The sequence below is a fragment of the Cololabis saira genome, chromosome 20 (assembly GCF_033807715.1).
Source record: "Cololabis saira isolate AMF1-May2022 chromosome 20, fColSai1.1, whole genome shotgun sequence".
NCBI lineage: Eukaryota > Metazoa > Chordata > Actinopteri > Beloniformes > Belonidae > Cololabis > Cololabis saira.
The window spans coordinates 11,790,800-11,809,303 of record NC_084606.1 but is presented as its reverse complement, the minus strand read 5'-3'; the positions used below and the strand labels follow the sequence as shown (position 1 = coordinate 11,809,303).

The 18,504-nt window shown below is 42.3% G+C and overlaps 2 protein-coding genes across 2 annotated transcripts; one reads left to right on the top strand and one right to left on the bottom strand.

Annotated features, from left to right (window-relative positions):
• Window positions 1-221: 221 nt before the first annotated feature.
• Window positions 222-4,829, bottom strand: trappc1 (trafficking protein particle complex subunit 1). Its single transcript, XM_061710091.1, has 5 exons — window positions 4,788-4,829; window positions 3,627-3,725; window positions 3,227-3,297; window positions 2,985-3,123; window positions 222-794 (listed from the first exon to the last, which is right to left on the bottom strand). The coding sequence occupies exons 2-5, from the start codon at window positions 3,723-3,725 to the stop codon at window positions 666-668; spliced, it is 438 nt and encodes a 145-aa protein (XP_061566075.1). The 5' UTR covers window positions 4,788-4,829; the 3' UTR covers window positions 222-665.
• An 826-nt stretch (window positions 4,830-5,655) lies between these two features.
• On the top strand, window positions 5,656-17,405 carry psmb6 (proteasome 20S subunit beta 6). The gene is made up of 7 exons (XM_061710090.1): window positions 5,656-5,781; window positions 8,881-8,948; window positions 9,027-9,092; window positions 14,329-14,394; window positions 14,489-14,618; window positions 14,708-14,852; window positions 17,212-17,405. The coding sequence occupies exons 1-7, from the start codon at window positions 5,683-5,685 to the stop codon at window positions 17,337-17,339; spliced, it is 702 nt and encodes a 233-aa protein (XP_061566074.1). The 5' UTR covers window positions 5,656-5,682; the 3' UTR covers window positions 17,340-17,405.
• The last annotated feature ends 1,099 nt before the right edge of the window (window positions 17,406-18,504 follow it).

Genomic DNA, 18,504 nt, shown 5'->3' with positions numbered 1-18,504 from the left:
GCTGGCACGTATGGAATAACAGCTACTTTGAGACTGATTTTGCTGATAGTTATTATTTTCCTGATAAGTCAGGTGGTGCCCCGTTTTGATTGAGTCATTTTGATAATTAATCTTTATGAATTATTGCAAGCCGATTATTAATAACTATTTAATAACTGAAAAAGCCCTCCCTTTGTGGAATAAGACAGTTTACAGTAAAACACACATAAATCCAGGCAGGCTTTAACACTCATCACATGTCTTTAGTGAGCAGAAACCTTTAATCAGAACATTTACAAACAAAAAAAGTCTTAGATGCTAAAATTAAAGTACAAAAGGACAGAAGTGTCTCCCACCCGGTTAGCGTTTGGGTTGCTTCAGGCCCAAATAGAAGCTTCATCTTCACCACATTCTTCATCCACACTGATGCTCCCGATGGATAAACTCTGACCGTCTTTGTGTGGAAATACTCTCCCTCCACTTAAACTCTTATTTGTACCCTGGTGTGTTTTAGCTTAAAGTCAACAAATCAATGACTCTCAGGTTTCTTAAGTTGATCAAAAACATTCACTTTAAGATAGTTCAAAGACTTAGCACAGAAGTTTAATTCAACAGACTTAAGAATGTTTGAAGAAGATACAAAACAAAACATGTAAGGTGAATAAATACGTAAACGTGTTAGCTGATCATGCGGCTCGTGGGCTGTAGAACGGCAGAGCTCTGATGAAGGCGTCCAGGCGGCTGGAGAACAGCTCGCTGTCCAACGTCTGAGTCCACGAAACACCCGGGTTCTTCACGATCAGCTCCACGTAAAGCTGACACACACACACACACACACAAACACACACACAGTTAGTGTGGGTGTCACTGACAGATAAACAATTCAGCATTCAGTTCTTTCACAATGAAAGCCCTCAGTGGGGTTCTGCTGAGTTCTCTAGACTGTAATGGTGGATTCACACTGAAAGCATCAAAAATCGCCTGACGCCTGCATCGCGCTGCTTGGTAGATTCACACTATAGTCTGTTGATGCCTGCAGTGACAGACAATTTTTTTATCTATCCACACATATTTTGTGATTAATAAGCACGGTTTTTAATTATTTTGCATTGGATCGATGTAGCAAATAAAATCGTTCGGACCATACAGCCCCTCAACCCTCGGTTAGGTGTTTCACATGAGCAGAGTTCAGGTAAAAACGGCAGTCAAATCAGCAAAAATCACACTTTGCTGGATGAAATATATTAATTCTTGATAAAATAAGTTTGTTAGTGCACAGCTCTGCTCATGTATGCATGTGAATGAGTGTACGTTTGTGTGTATATCAAAGTACAATCTGCATTGAGGCTTCTTGCTTTGGGAATCCCGGTCTGTGATTGGACGCTGCCTCAGCGTCGCCGCTGCTCTTTTGCATAAAGTTCTGATTTCAACTTCAAATTGACGTTCTGGACGTGCTGCTGCCGACGCTTCCCGCAGAGCGCTTTCATAGAAAATGAATGGAAGTCCCTGACGCTTTCAGTGTGAATCCAGGGTAAGGCCACGCCCACTCTGAATTACTGTTGGTTAAAACTCAACCGGGGCTGGAGAACCCGACCACCTTAAGAACTCAGCCACATCTGAAGAAACCAGCCTTGCTTGAAGAACATCTTGGGCCTCATGTACGAAACGTTTCTACGCACATTTCTACGCTCACGGTCGGATGTTCAAAAAGTGATTTGAACGTGGAAAGTTGCGGTCCCTCACGCACACATCAAGTCTGGTGTACGCATTTTTCTGAGGTTCATTGGAGACACTCACTGGTGATGCAGGGAAGTGCAGAATATGAGGAAACGTGACGTCAACAATAAGTTCATGACCACGTGAAGGACACGACCATCAGCTGGTTTAGGTACCAAGAGGATCCTTCTGGATCTCTGTCCTGAACTGGACCAGCTGCTCCGGTTCGGACCAACATGATCTTTCAGCTGGAGCTGCTACAGGTCGGACATCTCTGTCACCATGACAACCGTATGGGGCGTCTACTCGAGATAAAACCCAGATCCTAAAACATCCCATAACTGTGTCTGAACAGAAAAACATTAAAGAACCGGTTCTGTAAAGTTGTCTTTTTAAAATAAAACTAACATTTCACTGAAAGGTCGGTTGTTTGAATTGATGTGACTCAGCAATGAATGAATAAAGTTGTTATTGAATGTTTAGGCGACTTTCAGAGTCTGATATTGGGTCGGCTGCAGGACTCCGGTGATGGAGGCCGGAACTAAGACCGGTCTCTCCTCCTGCAGCTGCAACACTCCGAGTTACAGGAATTTTGTTCTTTATTTCTCACGTTGGAACAATTTGTCTTTATTTCTGCAGCAGATGAATCAGATTGTGATGCTTCATGTTTTAAATATAAGTTCATGTTGTTCACATTGTAGAGGTGATTGCGGACATCCACAATGTGTAGGGCCCAATAAACGTGTACATTGGTCTTAATCCGTCATAATATAATCCGCGTGACAATAAAGCGGAACGAGGAGCCGTTTTTCATCCACCAATTTATTTATTTTACTTGTTTTTCCAAGTTCCTTGTTAGGATGAGCAGTTTTTAATGGATCATTATCATATTCAAATTAGTCTACTTGAGGGAGGAGACAAAGAGGAGTGTTGTGCCCCCACATGTGCGCTCAAATCCAAGTTGATTGTGATGTTCAAAGGAACCTGCGTGGAATTGGGCGTACGCACAGTTTTGAGAATCTGAATTTTTTTTGCATATGCAAGAATTCCATGCCCGGATTCACGTTGAAATACACGCAATCTTTTTACATTAGGCCCCAGGTCTGTTAATCAAAACTGGCATGTATGGTATATGGTTGCTGCTCTGACGGGTCGTCACTCCGTCAAAAACTGAACGCTTCAAGGGGTCGTGGCCAGCAGAAGTTTAACTCATCTGGAGGGAATTTGAGACTCTGTGTTTGCGCGTGTGTGTGTGTGTGTGTGTGTGTGTGTGTGTGTGTGTGTCTTACATTGCTGTAGATGTGCTGCAGCGTCTCTCTGGCGTTGGGCACAGACAGGTCGGTGTTCATGACGAACTTCAGTCCGCTGGGAGTCTCGTAGTAATGGAGACGGTACTTGCTGGTCTGGAAGGACTGGAAACCTTCCTTCCTGAGGACGCAGGGACAGCTAAGGACCAACGTCATACCGGTGTGGACAGGGACAGACAGAGAGGTAAAGACAGGTATGGAGGGACAGGTGAAGTGAAGGATACATGTCCAGAGGAGACATCTTGCTGACGAACGAGCGGATGGAGAACAGCATCCCGTACATCAGCTTAAACTCCTGCAAGAACAAAACCAGTGTAATTAGAAATCTAGACCTCCAGCCCTGACATCTAGTCCGGTCCTACAGGTCTCCATCTGGTCCACTGGTCCTAGAGGTCTCTATCTGGTCCACCGGTCCTACAGGTCTCTATCTGGTCCACCGGTCCTACAGGTCTCTATCTGGTCCACCGGTCCTACAGGTCTCTATCTGGTCCACCGGTCCTACAGGTCTCTATCTGGTCCACCGGTCCTACAGGTCTCTATCTGGTCCAGCAGTCCTACAGGTCTCTATCTGGTCCACCGGTCCTAGAGGTCTCTATCTGGTCCACCGGTCCAGGTTCTCCTCACCTCCTCCTTGGAGATCCCCGCCTGTTTCTTGCGGTTCCAGTCGTTGTAATACAAACAGGTTCCGTTGCGGTCAAATATGTACAAGTTGTGGACCGTCATCTGAAACACACCCATAACCAGAGGAGTCAAGTAACGAAGTACAAATACTTTGTTACCTTACTTAAGTAGAAATGTTGGTTATCTATACTTCGCTGGAGTAATTATTTTTCAGACGACTTTTACTTTTACTCCTTACATTTTCTCGCAATTATCTGTATGTTTTACTCCTTACATTTCAAAAACAGCCTTGTTACTCTATTTCATTTCGGCCTTTAAAAAAAAACTATCCACTTAAATTGCTCCATCCGGATAGAGTGAATTTGGTTGTGGTTGTTTCAGATGTTCTTACATCCGTTCCCTCAGATTCCTGCAACTAAACTTGGATGTACATTCCAATAAAGGTTAGGATAAATGATAACATGCCTCTGAAGTTTGACTTTTTGCACCATTACAATACTTATAGACAACTAGTCATCATATCTCCTGCTCTCTGAAACACATGTTAATGCTCAATAGTACACATATATGGTTCTTTAATATATTTGCATTATACTAAGATGCATTCATTTTCAATGGCTTTTGTCCTTAATGGCTTTTTTCCCCCTTACATTACTTTTACTTTTATACTTTAAGTAGTTTTGAAACCAGTACTTTTATACTTTTACTTGAGTAAAAAACTTGAGTTGATACTTAAACTTCTACAGGAGTATTTTTAAACTCTAGTATCTATACTTCTACCTGAGTAATGAATGTGCATACTTTTGACACCTCTGCCCATCACAAACAAAACACCCGTCAGGATCCATCAGTAAACTGAGATCAGTTTCAATGCATGCTGAAATATATTTTAACTTCCCTAAAAAGCTGTGTTTTTTAGTTTTTTTTGTCCTTTTTTTGGTGTTGGGTCTAAAAATGAAGGTTTTTTAAACGGAGTCTGGCGCCGCGATCATAGGATACGACACAAAACGAGCTTAAAACCCGTTAAAACCGCGTGTAAACTACAGTATTTATGACGTGACACAAATTTAGATCAAAATTTAAACAATTCAGGGGAAAACGTTCATAATGGAGCTTTCAAAATCACGTATTTTACATATTATGAATGCAAGTAGACGTGTTTACCTTCTCTTCCGAGCTCTGGCAGGACCCCGCTACATAGCTGCCCGCTTCTGTGCCAGAAGATAATTTACTGACTTCCATAAGGTTTTTTTAAGCATAATAACCTCGAACATTATATAATTAGTATATAACGCAGAAGAACACCGTGCACGTGTCTGTAGTTGATCAAAAATATCTACATTGTGCTAATCCTCCTAAATTTCTCACTTGCAGAGGTCAAATTTCGATGAGATTTCTAAATAGTGGAATGATTTTTCCCACCTGGCAAAGAGCTCTTCCTCTTTGAAATGTTATAAAAGACGTTTGAAGAGCCACTTGACTGTTGTTTTGTAACTGTTTTCCCAATGTATTGTTGTTCATGTTTCCATGTTCTGTTTTTTTTGTGTGTTTCACTCATAGTGACATGATAATTTCTACCATTAGTCTTATTTGGAGTCAATACAAGTTGTAAAGACAATATTCCATGCACACTCACACACAATTATTTTTTGGTCTTTATTCTTTATTATTATCTATATATTGCATTATTATTTTTCCATCACTTTTTGTGTAGTTATACTTTTTGTTTTTGTATGTTAATCTTGTGTTCTTTATAACATGTGAAATTGTGCTAACTTCGGTGGAGGCGTCAAATAAGCCCATTGGGTTTTTTTTTGCCTCTTCCTGCACCGTATAGTATTTATCTTTGATATTTTCTTGTATACCTTTAAAACTGTGCAAAACAATAAACTAGAGCCTGAATTATGGTTCTGCGTTAAATCGACGCAGAGCCTACGCCGCGTCGCAGCGTCCCCTACGCCGTAGGCTCTGCGTTGGTGTAACGCAGAACCAGGCGTAAACTATCCCGTATATGAATTAAACGCAGGCGGGTCCGCGGACAGCCCATAGCGTGTTAACTATGGCGGCAGCGACGTCGATGATGCCGGTGTTTGGACACCAGATTTCTCCTAAAAACGACCTGGTACCGGACTGGACCCGCCAGGAAGTCAGCACCGGGGTAGGTATGGGGGTTGCGGGGCCGGACCGGGTCGAACCGGAGGAGTTCTGTCCCGGGGTGAGAGTTTTAATCGTGCAGACAGAAGCTGGATGAGACAGCAGTTACGGGGCAGCTAACACGGCTAGCGCTAGCGGAGCCTTTCATTTGAATTAAGCTTAAACTGTAACATCTAGAAACCCCGAACCCAGCAGAACCGCACTGGTCCCGGCGGTATGTGGTGTGAAAGATGTCTAAATCCACGTTCACGACGTTCATGTTTCCGTGGCTGGACACATAATAGTAGTAGTAATAATAATAATTATTAATAGGGTTGTCCCGATCAGGATTTTTTAACTCCCGATCACTTGAGTTTGAGTATCTGCCGATCCCGATTTTTCCCGATCCGATCACTTTTTTTTGGCTCCCGATACATTTCCGATACTTTTTCCCGATCAGATACATTTTGGCAATGAATTAAAAAAAAAAAGAAAAGAAAAAAAAGAGGACTAAAACTCAAATTATCTCAAGTTTCTTTTATTGTCCATTGGAGAAGAACATGGACATATATTTCAACACAGCACTGGTGCCACAAAATGTAAAAACATGAAATTGTAAACTAAAACAAAAAGTGCAGAATAGTGCAATAACAAAAATAAATAAATTTAACTTCAAAAGAAGTAGTTAAATGACATCCAGTCAAACTCACAAACACAAGAAAATTAAAATACTTTTCGGCTTAAAGGAGCTGTATGTAAGAGCAATAATAAAACGAATCATAAAATGACCCCGATATGTCAACAGACATTTAAAAATCATGTTCATTTCAAATACTTATGTCACTGACAACAGCACTCAAGCCAGGATATTCCAGTTTAAAAAGAGGAGTTGCAGCCCTCAACTGATGTTTATGTTGTCATTTTTTGTTTTGGCCTGAAGCTCCACCTGCATTTAAAGGTATTGTGACATCATTTTTACCATGCTTTTAACACTATTAAAAGTCTTGGCCAACATCCCTCAAATGTGTCTAAAAGAGTGTAACAAGAAAAACTTCACTCTAGTACTCTATTCCTGGCTTTTTATTACAGTGTTTTTTTGCCCCGTGAAAAACGCTTCCTTTCCCCCCTTTCCTGTCAATCATTGCGCCGCTCCTCCTCCAAACCTCCTCCTCCTCCAGCCATACGCTCACAGCGGCGCCGGGAGCGACAGGCGAAGCACGGAAAAGCAGCAGGAGAACCACAGCAAACAATCATAAAAATAAAGGCATGCAAGCAGCACTGTCCCCTTGTCTTAAGTCCAGTCAGTGGCCGCGGGTCTTCTTAGCAGTTTTCCTCCGGTGATTAGAACAAAAGAGGCTCTAAACAGCCGAGCGCGTCGCCGCGTAACCCTACGCCGTAGGCTCTGCGTCGGTGTAACGCGGAACCATAAATCAGCCTTTATGGTGCGCTGGAGAGGAGAGGAGGCAGGGAGCTGGGTGGAGGGGGCGGTGATTTAGCGGGCCCTGACGTCACGGCCCGCCACCAAACCAGGTGCGCCGTTTTTGCACAGTTATGCGGAAAATCCCAGAAAGCACACAATACACTGAATGTTAAAAGTTTGTTGTTTTTTGGGTGTAATTGATGTCAAGACACCCAACAAAACACAAAAAATCAAGAAAAATTTGTTTTTCATGTCACAATACCTTTTAAAAACCATGAATTTACACCAGTTGACCAAATTCACTGCCTTCACTCAAAAAACTAAGGATCTTACCAAGAAATGTTCTTATTTCTGACCTAAAAATGACATTACACCTGATAAGTTCTAGTTAAGTTTTAAGTTTAAGTCTTGATAAGATTTTGAGTTTTGGCAGTGTTGAAAATAAAATTCTGAGACCTGCTGTATTGGAGCACATTAGTCACCAGATCTACTTGATGTTTTATCCATGAATGACTACAGAGCTCAAAATTGACAACTACCCAGTTAGCTTTATTACGTTTTTATTTGTCACCCTCATCACTCTACAGCTCTGTGTTTTTACAGATTAAATGCGTTAGCCGCATCGACAGTATTCATAATTAATAGAAACCTCGCCCTCCACAGGGCTAACGTTAAGTTACCATAACGTAAATCTCATTAATTAGCGCTACGTTAACTTAATTTTACCCTGTCTCGGGTGACGGCCCTCCGCTCTCGGAGTAAACGGGTGGGGATGCTGCAGCATTGAGGACGTAGCGTTGTGGTCTGCAAGCGCTGTCTTACAGTGAATACATGCAACAGTGTGGCCTTGGTGTCCAGCTTGAAATGCTCCCACACTTTTGACATTTTCTGCCTTTTTCTTTTAGTTAAAACCAAACATATCCGCCGCCTCTTTCTTTTGTGCAGTGTCAGCGCGTTGTGCCGCATTAAACGTAGTCCCGGCGAAATACCCTGCTTTGAGCTGGAAAAATTTAACGATTCCTCGAGGCAGAGAAAATTCCTAGATCATTTTTTGTAATCGAATTATTCGAGGAATCGTTTCAGCCCTATACTGTGTATTCAATTAGTGGGTATTCATCTAAAGCTAAATATTTCTAAGCTTTTTTTGGAACCACTTTTCAGTTAATGCACTTATTTATTTAGTCAGTTCTCTGTACAATTTGAGGTTTAAACCTTTCATTGTTTAAGTTTCCATGATTTGGGTCATGGTTTTTCATGGGTCCCAAAGCCAGACTACCGTAGTTAAGAACCTCTGGTCTAGAGGACCGGCTCACTTCAGCCAGGATATGTTGGTGATCCTGGATGATTTAAGCCTCTAGTTGACGCATGCAGCCAGCCTGTTTGGGTCCGGACTGACTACATCACACCTCCAATCAAACACAAGTCTCTGGTCTAGAAGGTGGTCTTGAGGTCCACACCTGCCTATGTTTCCTCCATCGTAAAGGTTTACACGCCTGCACAAGAACACAGACTGGACTTGTCCTCTGCCCACTCGGGGAGATCTCAGTCCCCCATGACTGGGCCAAGGCGGTCTCTCCTGACTGGACATGGTCCCCCATGACTGAACGTAGTCTCAGCTGACTGCTTGTCCTCAGCTGCTTGTCATGCTTAACTTGTGATGGTCTCCATGAGTGACGTTGTCCCTGTGTGTCTCTTGTGTGCCAGACCACCATCATGGCGGTGGAGTACGATGGCGGAGTGGTGATTGGAGCCGACTCTCGGACCACGACCGGGTGAGGGCGGCAGCATGGATGTTATTCACCGTCCGGGGAGAGATGTGGAGTAACTAACTCGTGTTTGTTTCCCCTCAGAGCTTACATCGCCAACAGGGTCACCGACAAGCTGACACCCATCCACGACCGGATCTTCTGCTGCAGGTCAGTAGCACACAGCCAGAGTAGCCACAGCCTGAACTGTGAGCTGATTTCAAGGAACAAAAACATACTTCTGCTCAGGGATCTCGTTCTTGAAGTCTTCTTAAATCTCAGACTGGATTTATCCACAAATCACCTCCTCACCAAAACCCCCAGATTTAGATTAGAGATGCACCGATCAGGATTTTGAGGGCCGATCACCAAAAGCAGTATCTGCCGATCCCGATATTGCCAATGACAGCGTGAAACACGTAAATTCGTCAATATTGTTATCTCATGTATACGTCACTGACATCATATTATTAGGTATAAAAATGAGGAAATGAGAAAGTATAATGAATTATCTGTTTTATTGCAATATTTCAGTCTCTAGAGACTCTTAGAGACTTAGACTCATGTAGCTTAGTAGCTTCAGCTTTGTTGTGGCAATAATTATGTGTACAACACATGTGCACAGACAACAGTAGACATGTCACTCTCTTAGAGTTGATACAAGTTGTAAACTATAAACCTTCGTTTTCCTGTGTAAAAAGGAATCAAATCTTAAAATAAGACTTTATTATGAAAGCTTTAGCAATAGCATCAGCCACGTGTGAGGAAACTCTTGTAGTGAAGCACAACTCTTCACACTAGAACTATAAATGTCACTCGTGAAGCCGACTAACACGACTGTCGTCCTGCGTGATGAGTGGATGTGACTGTACTGTATGTAGTCTGGTATAACTCCGGCGGACATTCATTAGTGAAATAATTACAACTCGGCTGCTCGTCCAGAGGATCTGAGCAGCTAACGACGCGTTTAAACCTGATGTCTTCTACAACAGAAAGCAGCTGATGATCAAGGAAAAGAATTCATTACCTTATGATGTTGTTCTTTATTTTTCTTGCCGTCGTTTATAGGTCTCTGTTAATTCAGCTGAGTTAGCGGCGTTGCTGCACGCTCCTTTTCTTCAAATACTCCTTGATGTGAGAAACTTTCAAATGTCTTATCAGCTTTGTTGTGTTGAAATTCTTTGTACATTCCACCTCGGGGTTTCTCCTTTGCACACAGCTTGCAAACTTCAAATTTGTTGTCCTTTTCGGACATTGTAACTCCCATACCGGCGACGCCATTTTCAGTGTTGATGCTTTTTAGAGACGGTCATGCCCCCTTAGGAGACTTCCGTCTGAGATGTGGGAATTAACACGCTGGCTGCAATTTGTTGTTGTAAACGTCATCAGATCTGCTTTTGAACTATTATTTTGAGAACTCTGATAGGGGCATTATCGGATGATACCGGTCGGTTGCTGACCAATCGGTGCATCTCTGATTTATCAAACTCAGGTTTGATGGCAAGACCGTGTGTTCATGAGTCTCGGTTTACATGAGATCACCTTTATCAGATGTTTTTATCCAAAGAAACGCATAACGGAGGAGACAATCCAGCTGCATGTTTGCAGGACTCGTGCAGGCATGAGAACCCGTGACGGAGGGGGGCGTGTTGGGACCAGACGGGTCACCAGATTGATGACTGATGTCTGTAAAACAGAAGCTGAGAGATTTGAGACGGGTGGAGGAGGTTCAGCAGGTTCTGAGTATCTGTGGTAGATCTGACGTCATCAGTGTAATAACTGTGTTGCTGTAGAGAACGAGGCCAGGGCACACTGAAGGTCTCTGAGGTCTGGCGGATGGTGTGGGTCAACCACGGGCCAGGCTGGGTTTGGTGGATGGAGGACTGTCCAGGCTGGAGGTCAGCGTGGAGCTGAATCTCTCCCGGGGGTCAGAGATGTGGGGCAGTGACCAGGAGTTTCTGGAAAGACTCTGGTCCAGTTTTCCCACTGCTGTGAGGTGGAGGACAGGAAGTCTGTTCGGGGGTGAATGAACCTGAGAGGGACAGAAACTCCTCGGTTTGTCTACACCCATTTCTTTACATGGATAAAACCCTTTGCTGCTGGTCCCGTCCCTCAAACACACATGGGCCAATGGCTGCTGAGTATCAGGTCCACAGGGACCAGAACTCCTGTACGTCACACATCTACAGCTTTCAGCTCCACCGCAGAACCCTGGAAGATCCTGAACAGACAAAAGAAATGCCCCCATCAACCAGCAGAACCGTCTACATCAGGGGTCGGCAACCTGCGGCTCTAGAGCCGCATGCGGCTCCTTAGCGCCGCCCTAGTGGCTCCTGGAGCTTTTTCAAAAATGTTTTGACCTTTTTTTCCCCTTGTTTTCGTCTTTTTTTTCTTTTTTTTTCCTTTTTTTCTTCACTTTTTTTCCTTTTTTCTTCTTTTTTTCTCGAAATTTTGACTTTTTTTCTTGACATTCAGATTTTTTTCTCGATATTTCAACTTTTTTCTTGAAATTTTGACTTTTTTCTCGACATTTAGACTTTTTTCTCGACATTTAGACTTTTCTTGACATTTCCCATTTTTTCTTGACATTTCAACTTTTTTCTTGACATTTCAACTTTTTTCTTGACATTTCAACTTTTTTCTCAACATTTCGACTTTTTTCACCAAATTTTGACTTTTTTCTCGACATTTACGCCTTTTTTCTCAAAATTTCGACTTTCTTCTCGACATTTACGCCTTTTTTCTCGACATTTCCGCCTTTTTTCTCGACATTTCAACCTTTTTCTCAAAATTTGGACTTTTTTCAGGGAATTTGGACTTTTTTCTCGACATTTCCGCCTTTTTTCTCAAAATTTTGACTTTTTTCCCGACATTTCCGACTTTTTTCTCGAAGTGCATAATGAAAAAAAAATCTTCCCCAAGTTATAACTAATATAGAAAAATGCAGCATGTGTTACCTTCATTCTAAGGCTGATACAAGACTTTTCATTCATTGCGGCTCCAGACATATTAGTTTTTTGTGTTTTTGGTCCAATATGGCTCTTTCAACATTTTGGGTTGCCGACCCCTGGTCTACATGAACCATGTTGTTGATGGGAACTTTCAGGAACAAGGGATGGGCATGATTATTCGACGATCGATTACTGATCGTGAAGAATTTTGTCGATCATGTGAATTTCTTATCGATCAAAGTCTGGCATCAAAAGAGGTTGTATTGCGCTGATTCTTCAAGCAAAGCAGTGAATTTCACTGTGTGCCAGCAATGAGAGATCTTACCACCGGGGGGGGGGGGGGGACACTCAACTGAGAAAGCTCTACAGACACCGGAGTTACTGGAGACTCCAGAAAAAGAATCATGAAGAGGGCACGGGCAAGTTTAGCGTGGGAGCATTTTGAATTGAAAAATAACGAAGTTCACTGCAAAGCAGTGTATAAATACAACACGTCCACAACTCAAATGATGTACCATTTAAACAACGTACACGCAACCCTGCTCAACGTCGGTGGCGGTGCATCCTGCTCTCAGGCTCCCATCACCACAACGTTAGCAGGAGGAGCTACGATGCACACAGAGGAGAAAATTACCCAACGCATCCGCAACTTTATTGAAACGGATATGCTGCCCTTGAGTACTGTTGACGGCATCGAGACCTGATTATCGGATAGACCAGTTTTATTTTTTATTTTGGAACAAAAGAGCGCCAATTGTGTTTTCGGGCGCCGGCTCTGCTGCTTATGCAATTTGAACTGCCAATTTATCTGCACAAAGAGTTGGACTGTTCTTAAAATAAATATTTTATTGAGGAATAACGCTGCATATTTTGTATTTTCGTTGAATTTTGTAATATGAAAAACATAATGATTAATCGATAATTGATAGTTAATTTCCCTGATCGTCGATGAAGGAAATTTCTTCGAATGCCCATCCCTATCAGGAACCATCAGCCAGGACTGTCAGTAGTCTCCGGGCCGGGGCGGTTTCAGTTCTTCAGTTTTTGGTTCATCATACAGACATTTGGAAGCTAATTTTAAATTAATCCACAAATTCTACTTAACTCCAATAAAAATGCATAAAATATCAAAGGATATTTCATCAAAGTGTCCAAGATGTGAAAAGATGGAAGGGACATTTATGCATATGTTCTGGGAATGTGACCGCTTACAAAATTATTGGAATTCAATTCATTCCCTAACACAACTAATCCTGGACAAAACATTTGATTTAAGCAGTACGGTAGTTTATATTTATTAAATGACACATATAATTTACAACTACATAACCAAAAATGCAGGATATTAATTTTGATAACTTACTTTGCAAAAAAATGTATACCGTATTGGCCTGAATATAAGACGGTGTTTTTTGCATTGAAATAAGACTGAAAAAGTGGGGGTCGTCTTACATTCGGGGTCTAGACGTTATACCCATTCACAACGCTAGATGGCGCCAGATATCTTTAAAGTGAATGCTGAACTTAACTCCCCAGGCCAAAGCGAACCCCTGTCACGAAGAACAAAAATAAAAAATAGTATAAGAAAGAAAGGAGAAGAAAATAAGAGAAGAGATAACAGAAGATGGAGAAACGTAGTGTCAATCTGGAGAAAAGTGGGTGGAAGTTCGGCAGGTAAACCGGCAGCTGAGGAGAAGTTATGATGCCAACTTCAAGATAATGATTTCAAATAGTCAAAATAACATGCTTTTTCTCTCGAATATATTGTTATAATCATTTGTTTAAGATGTACTGTAATTATTTTCTGTATAAAAATTGAATTTGGTGTTCAAAAAGTCTTTCTTCAAACTTGAGTCTTGAAAAAGAGGGGGTCGTCTTATAATCGGGGTCGTCTTATATTCGGGACAATACGGTACTTTTATTTTGGAAGAATGATTCCCCTCCCCAAACTTTTAAGACTTTCATAGACCAAATCACAGCATTTCTACCATTAGAAAAGCTAACATTGGAAAAATATAACCGTGGCCATCTTTTTCAAGAATTTTGGTTCCCATTATTTTCTGGCTTAGAGCTTCATTCATTGTAAACTTCATTGTACGCTGATTGCTGTTTTATTGCTGTCATTTACTTTATGTATCTTATGTATCTGTAGGTATTCGAGTTTTGATGCCCCTACTGTTACTTTTTTTTTTTTTTTTCCCAGTTTATTTATTTTTATTTATTTCTTGTGTATGTTTTTGTGTTTTTTGGGGGGAGGTGGGGGGGGTTGGGTTGTAGGCGAGATTTGGCTTGTGTGCACAAAAGAAAATTGTAAGACCTACTGTCATTTAGGATGTTTGTTATTGCCTTTCTTTTGTGAAATAAAAAGATAATGGAAAAAAAAGAAGAAAAAAAAGTACAGACATTTGTGACGTCATCAGAGCGTTTCTTTAACAAATGTCATCTTGTCGTCACAGATCAGGATCTGCTGCAGACACTCAGGCCATCGCCGACGTGGTCACCTACCAGCTGGGCTTCCACAGGTAACAGCCATTACTTCCCCTCGTTGGTGTGACCCAGGTGTGTTCTGTTCTGTTCTGTTCTGTGGAGCTCACCTGTGTCCTGGTCCCCCCTCAGCATCGAGCTGGACGAGCCGCCGCTGGTGGAGACGGCAGCCAACCTGTTCAAGGCCAGCTGCTACCGGTACAGGGAGGAGCTGATGGCCGGGATCCTGGTGGCCGGCTGGGACCGCAGGAAGGCCGGGCAGGTAGGACGGGTCCCGGGTCCAACCCCGGTTCCAGCCTGGTTCTCTACGTGTGTCTGGTTCTGACTCTGCCTCTGCCCCGCCTCTCTCAGGTGTACTGCGTTCCTATTGGTGGGATGTTGGTGCGCCAGCCGGTGGCCGTGGGCGGCAGCGGCAGCTCCTACATCTACGGCTTCATGGACTCCAACTACAAACCCGGGATGAGCAAAGAGCAGTGTCTGGAGCTGACCAGCGCCGGTAGGACTGCTGCATGGCATGCTGGGAGCTCATGCTGCCGTTTTGTGTTTGTTTTATTTAGGATCCCCATTAACAACAGCATTAGCTATTCTTCCTGGGGTCCGACATACACACCAATTAACACTTAATACATAACAGACATTCATTATACATTATACAAAACAATAATAGACACAACTCCCTTAAGCCGGGCATACACTGTGCGATTATCGGCTCGTTTTGAGCCGATTTTCCAGTCGTGCGACTTTTTTTTGATCGGGCCCGATTTTGACCCAATCGTTGCTCGTGCCTCGTGCAGTGTACGTGGGGTAACGACGAGAGATTAACACCTCACGACGAGCTCCCGATCAGGAATCGTGAGGTCGCAAGAAAATCAAGCGTGTTTGAAATCCTGGTCGCTCCTCGTGAAGGAATCACACAGTTGAAGCAGCTACGACCCGATTTACCTCATCCTTTCACAGAGAGCATGCGCAATCTCTGATGTCACCTCAAAAACTATTATTTGTAGTTTAAGTGTTGCAAATTCACATTACAAATCATGTTTTAATAGCAAAAAAAAGACCGCATTTCCACGTACGGTGCGGGTCACCGCGTACCCTACGCCGTAGGCTCTGCGTTGGTGTAACGCGGAACCATAAATCAGCCTTCAGTGTGTGCGCTGTCTGCTGTAGGCCGTCAGGTCACCCACCTTTTCATTTCATCTCGTTCCCACCTCCTGCGTGTAAATTCTTTTCACTTTAAAACAAAGAGCTATTTATGTTAAGCATAGGATAAAAGTTTGAACTCTGATTTTTGGGAAGTATTTTCAAGATCATTATTTTAATAGCGGGACTATTTCCAGCGGCGCCTGTGTCGAGGAGCGCTTCGGTCGCGTCACGTGATCGCGCTGGACCAATAACAGCGGCCCCTGATGTAAACAAACCTGACGTCATACAATGTTGGCGCAACCTCGTCTTCCCAAATATGTAGAAAAATTCAATAATACAATAATGAGCCGAAAAGTGCACAAAAATGACTGAAACAGTGTTATATGATGCCACAATGAAGATGAATTATAAACTAAAGTGAAATAATAAAAATCGCCCATAATGTGATTTCGTTTTTATCATTGTGCTGTACTGTTCGGAACAACTCTTTTTTCTCTTCTCATTTTGCTGGAATGTCGGGTTCTTCCGCGAGACACAACTTTTGCGGTATGCGTTCATTGTTATGTCTAAAAATGATGCGCAGTGCACACACCCAATCGGAAACAGTACAGATATTTTGGGATTTTTTAAATATATATATATATATATATATATATATATATATATATATATATATATATATATAAAAAAATAAAGGATCCCATAACCTTTGATCGGGTGGGCAGGACGCACGTTTGGGTGGGAACAGCCTACCCGTGCCCCAAAACCAGCCTCGAGTTCCAGTACACAGAGGTCCGACGGGAGGATTATGATCGTATAGTGTGAGCAGACGGGTCTCATCCGAGCATCGGCTCGTACCGTGTGAGAACATAAATCGTGGGGTGTGAACTTTTGAACTCCGCGATCTAGTCGTGCAGTGTGAGATGGGACAGTCTCATACAATTCAAAATATCGCACAGTGTATGCCCGGCTTTAGACACAAACAACACAGAGAAGAACTAAATCACCATCATTCTCAGACATTAATACATAGAAATGAAATAAAACACCTTCATAAACAATACCTGTCTGAAATGACCTTATCTTAAAATTTTTGACCACTTTTCACCTTTTTTGTGATAGGATTTACACTACCTGTAATTCTATTCAAACTTCATTCTATTCCTTTCCAAATATCAAATTCATTCAATTTTAAAAGATATTGTTTTAACTGAATCTTAAACCAATCTTTATTACCTACATGAGAAATATGAACTGGTATAGAGTTCCAGCCAACCATGGGTCTGTAAAAAAAAGTTCTCTGTATCAAACCTGTTCTCACGCTCGGTGGTATGAACCTCCTTTCTGATGTAATTCTTGTTCTGTAACCATGGTGAGCAAAATGATAGTATAATCTGTCATACAGTTGTTTCGGAGATCGTGTCACCAGTATATTCCTCAGAAAATTTAACAAAGTATAAGTCTTATAGATAACCAGCCTAGATTCTTGCTGGACACATTAGATCTAAAAGGACACAATAGAGCACAACGTGCAGCTTTATTTTGTGCCACTTGTAATTTCTTCACATTCTTAGCTGAAGTATTTGACTAAACTACAAAACAATAATCCAGTTGCGACAAAACCAAAGCATTCAAAACCTGTTTCTTAACATCTAGAGATAAAAATCTAGAAATTCTTGTCTCACTCTCTGACCCGTCTCGTCTGTTTGCAGCTCTGACTCTGGCCATGGAGCGCGACGGCTCCAGCGGCGGCGTGGTTCGTCTGGCGTCCATCTCCGAGGACGGCGTGGAGCGCCGGGTCATCCTGGGAAACCAGCTAACCAAGTTCTCCACACACTGAGCGCGCTCAGTGACACTGACCAATCCATTGAGTTTTTTTTTGTGTTTAATAAAGGTTTCAATCTGTCTCTGGTGCAGTTCCTTCAGAGTCCAGCAGGTGGAGACAAACACTCAGTTATAACCGGACACAACTCAAGTTTAACTCTGCTGAAGTAAACAAATGCTTCACTGTTAGTACTTGTACTGCACTGCACACATACATTTACTGCTTCTATAAATACATGGTACCCAGGAACTAGGTACTTTTACCACTACAGGTGGTCCACGTCTGGACCTGAATTTACTGGAAGGTTTGGGTTTCCTGAGAAGTCTGGATCAAAGGTGGATGTAAATGATGCTGAAGGATGGAGAGGGGCCAGCGGGTTCTGGGTGTTTCTGGGCAAAACTGGAACTTTGGGTCTTAATAGAGGCTATTGTTGCGTCCGAAATGCCATACTAAACAGTATGCTTGGAAAGTATACTTCAGTTCAGCACACTTTTGAGTAAATATCAGTAGTATGCATTAATTTGGACGTACTACTCAGAGTCACACGGCACTTCCTGCCGTTGGGAGGGGAAGCAATAGCAGCACCGCTCCGCTCTTTCCCATTTATCCTGGCCCAAACAAGATTACATTATATAATATATATGAATATTTTAATATATATTATGACATACGTATCTGCACAGCACTTAGCAACCAAACACCGCTGCATTGCATTGTGGGAAGTTTCTGCTTAGCTAGTGTCCATCAATCCATACTAATAAATTTCTCCAGAATGAATATGGATAGCGCATATTGAGTACCGTACGTACTAATGTTTCGAACGCACTAAAAAAATCTCACATACTGTGTTAGCTTCTCATTAGGGTAGTAGTCTGGAATTTCAGACGCAGCCTATGATAGTTTTGTTTTGACGGAGGGACGAAGGGTCTCCAGGAGACGGGGTGAGGGTGACGTGCTCTTCCAGCAGAGTGAACTCTAGATTACTTTGTCGTATAAGTTGTACTTTTGACAGAAGTAGACAAGAATATCCCTTTACAGAAGTCAGCGTTGGAAGTAAACTCGACCTGGTTCTCCTTTAGTAGATGGGAGAAATATTAAGTTATTCATAGCTATTAATCTGTAAACTTTGTATAAAATGTTAGTTACTAGAAATTTTAGTTAATTCTGAAATCAGCGGAGG

Coding starts and splice junctions, on each gene's coding strand:
- trappc1 (XM_061710091.1), bottom strand. CDS start 3,725: ATGACGGTCCACAACTTGTACATATTTGACCGCAACGGAACCTGTTTG. Junction 3,124..3,226: donor AAGATGTCTCCTCTGGACAT/GTATCCTTCACT, acceptor CTGCGTCCTCAG/GAAGGAAGGTTTCCAGTCCT. Junction 795..2,984: donor TGCAGCACATCTACAGCAAT/GTAAGACACACA, acceptor TGTGTGTGTCAG/CTTTACGTGGAGCTGATCGT.
- psmb6 (XM_061710090.1), top strand. CDS start 5,683: ATGGCGGCAGCGACGTCGATGATGCCGGTGTTTGGACACCAGATTTCT. Junction 9,093..14,328: donor GACCGGATCTTCTGCTGCAG/GTCAGTAGCACA, acceptor TTGTCGTCACAG/ATCAGGATCTGCTGCAGACA. Junction 14,619..14,707: donor ACCGCAGGAAGGCCGGGCAG/GTAGGACGGGTC, acceptor CGCCTCTCTCAG/GTGTACTGCGTTCCTATTGG.